The 6,000-nt window shown below is 45.9% G+C and overlaps 1 protein-coding gene across 4 annotated transcripts in view; it reads right to left on the reverse strand.

Moving 5' to 3' along the window:
* The window catches only part of tardbpa (TAR DNA binding protein a), a 45,513-nt gene that overhangs the window by 33,295 nt on the left and 6,218 nt on the right, over nt 1-6,000 (reverse strand). For all 4 annotated transcript variants that reach the window (XM_072478477.1, XM_072478476.1, XM_072478478.1 and 1 more), the window contains exons 2-3: nt 2,645-2,808; nt 1,820-1,960 (exon numbers count right to left, since the gene is read on the reverse strand). In XM_072478477.1, coding sequence (XP_072334578.1) covers nt 1,820-1,960; nt 2,645-2,808 — 305 coding nt within the window. The remainder of the gene's footprint in view (nt 1-1,819; nt 1,961-2,644; nt 2,809-6,000) is intronic.

A 6,000-nucleotide genomic window follows, 5' to 3' on the forward strand; every position in this document is an offset into this window, starting at 1 on the left:
GCGATCAACGAGGCGAAGGCTATGATATCTGCCTCCACTCCAGTTTCCAACCCTGGCTGGTCCGACACCCCGAATATGGCCTCCTGGGGACCCGGGTCCAGTTTCACACGCACCACCTTGGAAATTACCTAGTACTCCCCTAGCTTTGGACAGGACCAAAACACATGAACGTGATTCGCGCCCCCCCCCCCCCCCCCCCCACCACAACGCTCACACACATCCTCTACTCCTTCAAAAAATCGGCTCATCCTCGCCCTCGTGAGGAGCGCTCTATAAACCACCTTCAGCTGTATCAGCCCCAACCTCACACAAGGTGGAGGCATTCACTCGCCGGAGCACCTCACACCAGACCCCCTCTATAGCCTCTCCCAGCTCTTCCTCCCACTTTGCTTTGATGCCTTCCAGTGGTGCCTTATCCTCTTCCAGAATAGCTCTGTACACCGCTGACGCTGCCCCCTTCTCCAGTCTCCTTGTCGTCAGCACCTCCTCCAGCAATGTGGAGGCCGGTTCCTCTGGGAAGCTCTGTATCACCTTCCTGGCAAAATCCCGAACCTGCATGTACCTAAACTCTTCTCCCTGCTCTAGCCCATACTTCGCTTCCAGCTCCTCAATCCTGCAAACCGACCCCGAAGAAACAAATCTTTTAGCGTCTTAATCCCCTTCTCTTCCCATTTCCGAAAACTTCCATCACACCTCCCTGGCTCAAATCTGTGGTTCCCCCAAATCGGCATTTCCCTTGACCCTAAACCCAACCCGAATGACAAATTAAACTTGATGGCTGTTAAGATGTGATGCATTTATTCACATTTCAAATGGCCTGTGCATATATAACTGGCCTGCAGCTAAATGTAATTAGCAATCTGAACAATTAAGTAGCAAATGATTAAGAAATGTAAAAACATTTAAATACAGAAAAACACTAGACTCAAGGATACATCATACCTTTTGTTACTGAACGCCATTTTCCCCCCAGCACAAATGCTTAGCACTGCTTCCTCAGTGCCAGGAACCCGGGTTTGATTCCAACCCTGGGAGACCGTCACATTCTTCCTGTGCAGGTTTCCTCTGGGTGCTCCGGTTTCTTCCCCCAGTCCAAAGATGTGCAGTTTAGGTAGATTAGCTATGCTAAATTGCCCCTGGGTGAGATTAAGGGGATAGGGTGGGGGGTTGTAGGGTGCTCTTCCAGCCCAATAATCCTTTGAAATCTCACTTGCACATCCCCATTTTTAAACTGCTCCATCACTGGCAGTGTACCTTCAGAGGCGCAAGCTCTGAAATTCTCTCCCAAACTCTTTTCCTCCTTGAAGGTGCTCCTAAAATCTACATCCGACTAAACATGGCGATCTAGACTAATATCTTAAGTAGCTCAGGGTCAAATTCTGTTTGTTAATACTCCTGTGAAGTCCCTCAAGTTTGTTAAGAAAAGCTAGATAAATGAGCCCACCATATTCAGAAAAAAAAAAAGACAGCTGTACTTCAGAACACCCGTTTCAAAGCTAACATAGCTCTGTATACGGTCTAAAAATGCTTAACTCTGTATACTGTCTAAAAGTGCTTAGCTCCTCAAAGTTACAGCAACACCCAAAGATCAGGTGAAATTCCGGATTATGACTTTGCTCACTAAGCACCATCCTGAGTTTCAAAATCAAAGGTGCCCATCATACCTGCCAAACGTGGGTTGCACAATTGGCTGTACAACGTGTAGGCAAATATTAAATACTTTTTCCAATTGGATGGTATTTGCTTTATTGCTTGATCCCATTTTCTCAAGTAAATTGCATTTCAACTATTTCAGTGGAGAAATAACCCCCTGCCATACCTTGGAATTAGGCAGTTTGCAGTCACACCATCGCCCATCAATCATGTGCCGTTGTGACATCGCCTTCACTTGCGTTTCATATTCTGTGAATCTGACAAACCCAAAGCCTTTCGAGTTCCCAGTCTTGGTGTCCCTCTTCACCTGTGAGTAAGTGTGATAGAGAATGAGTTTCAAAATTTGCAGCTATAACGGTGAAACATCAACAAAATAGTCTCCACAAACACTGAAAAACTCCATACTCCCCACTCTAGATTGATCGGTATATGTTAAAAATGAGATTAGGAGACTCCATAATACCACAAACAAGACTTCAACTTCACACCACTGCATAGATTATTCGCATAATGAAAATGGCTCATTGTAAATGCTTCAAAAACAAGTCTGACCCACCCATTAGTAATCTGAAGTCAAAATTAATAATCTCAAATTGCTACACTATAATCTGGAAATTCCATTTAAACAATTGAAAATGTAATGCCCCAATTGTATTCCCTTTTTACGGGTAAGAAAAGTTTGCATCAGTTACACACATACACACTTTAGAATCTACACACTTTAGAATCTGCACAAGCTTAAAACACTATCTGAAATAGCACAAAAACATTTTTCATGTGACATCCTTGTTCATTTATACAAAGCACTGAGATTAGATCAGTCTCCTGAATGTAAACAGGTCGAAAATTGAATTAATCAAGATAATCTTAGATTGCAAAGCTGGTTACAACAGCCCAAAAAGATTCTAATCATGCAAGTGGGGTGTTTGCTTGGTGCTTACCACACATTTGGTGCCTTAAACATGTAATTGAGCTATAAATAGAACTTCACCTGCACCATAATCACTTCTCCAAAAGTACTGAAGTAGTCTTTTAAATCTTGCTCGGTTGTCTTCCAAGGAAGTCCAAGAACAATGAGGTCAGATGTTTTCTGGACTGCTCTCTTCACCTTCACAGCTGAAGATGCATCAATTTCATCCATTTTCCTTTTGTTGTCTAGATACAATGAAAAAAAACTTGCCATTTAATTATATTGTGCACCAACTTGATTGTGTAATTTTACTGGAACACAGACTGAAAACGTAGATATTCATTTTACTTTGAATGCTGGTGCAATGTTCTATTCTATTGGAATTTATTTCACAGTAGCAACTGAAGCTGCTCAAAGGTACATAGGTATACATGTCTAACTCACAACAATAGCAAACTGACATTTTCGCAGGTGATAAGAGAATTTATTTTCATAAAAAAGTTGCGATAACGAACGTCACACTAGCTGCACACATCACAAATGCGTCTCCCCAGAGCCGTAAATAGCAACCAGAAGTCTTTTTGTATGGACAGAATAGAAGCTGGCTTGCCTAACAGCAACAAAACAAATATTCTCAGAACAGGCAGCTGTAAACTACAGTCACGAGGTAACAAAAAAAACATTTCAATATAGCTACAACACCTGCACTATTGTAATTAGTCACTTTAACCAAAGGGTGAGCATTTAATAGTATTCGTTGGGAGAATTTTAGCCTGGTAAATATTACTCGACTGGTAATCAAGAGGCTTGGTCTATTGGTCCAGAGACAAGAGCTCCAATCAACATAGCAGCTGGGGAGTTTAAATTCTGCTAAGTGAACTGAATCTGGAATATAAAACCTAATGTCACTATGGGGATCATGAAAATACTGGATTGTCATAAAAGCCATCGGGTTCACCATGTCCTTCAAGGAAAGAAACTGGTCATCCTTTATCTGCCTTGTCTAACTTCAATGTGGTTGACACCTATTGGCCAGATATGGCCTAGCAAGCTCTTCAGTTGCGGAGAGAAGGGCAATAAAAAAACGGTCTTGCCAGTAACTCAACCTGCAAATGAATAAAAATAGCTCAGAAGATCACCTGGGCATAGAAATAAAATTCTAATTTATTGAACATTTTAAAAATGAGCACATTAGTTTGGAATTAACATTTAAGGCTATGCACAGGAAATCAATTCAGTTATCAAGTACAAACACCGCTTACAACTCAACAGGAAAATTGCCAGAGATGTCACTGCTGATGACTCGTGGCTAGTACTAAAGGAAAAACTTCACCAGAAAATTAAACCACTAGCACTATGGATCGCAATTGTATTACACCTAGACTAGGCAATTTATTACGCAGTGATATCAAGAGACATGGGACTAGGAATCAGAGGACACAGCTGCCTTTGAGCGCCGGAGGCGAAGATTGAATTCTGGCCGCGGAATGTTTGTGCGAATGAGCAGCTCGGTAGCACAGTGGTTAGCACTGTTGCTTCACAGTGCCAGGGACCTGAGTTCAATCGCCAGCTTGGGCCACTATGTGCAGAGCCTGCACATTCTCCCCATGCCTGCGTGGGTTTCCTCACACAAGACATGCATGTTGGGTGAATTGGACATTTAATTCCCCCTCAGTGTACCTAACAGGCACTGTCGTGTGGCGACTAGGGGATTTTCACAGTAAGTACATTGCAGTGTTAATGTAAGTCTACTTGTGATCCTAATAAATATTATTAGTTTCCTCCCACAGTCGAAAGATGTACAGGTTAGGTAGACTGGCCATGCTAAATTGTTTCAGGTGTCCAGGGATGGGTCAGGGAATGCAACCTGGGTAGAGATCTTTTGGCAGGTCGGTGCAGGCCCGATGGGCCGAACAGCCTGCTCCTACACTTGGGGATTTTATGATAATCCATGACAAAATACCAAGTACAGAACCAGTGGATAGCACAATTGTTTCACAGCTCCAGGGTCCCAGGTTCGAGTCCCGGCTTGGGTCACTGTGCGGAGTCTGCACATTCCCCCCGTGTGTGCATGGGTTTCCTCCGGGTGCTCCGGCTTCCTCCCAGTCCAAAGATGTGCGGGTTAGCCATGCTAAATAGCCCATAGTGTCCAAAATTGCCCTTGTTGGGTGGGGTTACTGGTTATTGGGATAGGGTGGAGGTGTGGACCTTGGGTAGGGTGCTCTTTCAAGAGCCGGTGCAGACTCGATGGGCCGAATGGCCCCCTTCTGCACTGTAGATCAGGGAACAAAAAGTTAGAAATTAAAAACACACAAAATACTGGGGAAACCCAACCAGTTCTCGCAGCATCTGTGGAGAGCTACAAGGGTTAAATCGTTGAGCGAGCCTGTACGACCTTTTATCACACTTCTACCCCACTTCAGCTCTGACCCGGCCGCGTGCCCGACACCACCTAGCATTTTCTGCTTTGGCTCCAGAATGTCCAGCATGCACAATACATTAGTTATTGCTTTTAAACAATCGGGAAAAAATGAAGCGGCTTCACCCCTCCCCCCAAAAAAACCTGAAAATGTTTAGCTCAAAACTTTTAGTCACTGGGCTCTTCCCCCAAGAGATACATTGGAGGGAGGGAGGTTCGGGAGGGCCACTTTAATGCCATCAATGGCGTGGGTGTCCCAGATTTCCAAAAAGCACAATGGCTTGGCTCAGAAGCTGCGTGCAGGCGGTTAAGTAAAAGCAGCCGATATCCTTCCAAACCTTGGGGGGGGGGGGGGGGGGGGGAGAGAAGAAATTGGGGGGGGGGGGGGGAGGGGGGAGGAGAAGAAATTGGGGGGGGGGGGGAAGAGAAGAAATTGGGGGGGGGGGGAGAAGAAATTGGGAGGGGGGGAGAAGAAATTGGGGGGGGGGGAGAAGAAATTGGGGGGGGGGGGAGAAGAAATTGGGGGGGGGGGAGAAGAAATTGGGGGGGGGGAGAAGAAATTGGGGGGGGGGAGAAGAAATTGGGGGGGGGAGAAGAAATTGGGGGGGGGAGAAGAAATTGGGGGGGGGAGAAGAAATTGGGGGGGGGAGAAGAAATTGGGGGGGGGAGAAGAAATTGGGGGGGGGGAGAAGAAATTGGGGGGGGGAGAAGAAATTGGGGGGGGAGAAGAAATTGGGGGGGGAGAAGAAATTGGGGGGGGGGAGAAGAAATTGGGGGGGGGAGAAGAAATTGGGGGGGGAGAAGAAATTGGGGGGGGAGAGAAGAAATTGGGGGGGGAGAGAAGAAATTGGGGGGGGAGAGAAGAAATTGGGGGGGGAGAAGAAATTGGGGGGGGAGAAGAAATTGGGGGGGGGAGAAGAAATTGGGGGGGGAGAAGAAATTGGGGGGGGGGAGAAGAAATTGGGGGGGGGGGAGAAGAAATTGGGGGGGGGGGAGATGAAATTGGGGGGGGGGGAGA

This window comes from Scyliorhinus torazame, chromosome 16, assembly GCF_047496885.1.
Source record: "Scyliorhinus torazame isolate Kashiwa2021f chromosome 16, sScyTor2.1, whole genome shotgun sequence".
NCBI classification, from domain to species: domain Eukaryota; kingdom Metazoa; phylum Chordata; class Chondrichthyes; order Carcharhiniformes; family Scyliorhinidae; genus Scyliorhinus; species Scyliorhinus torazame.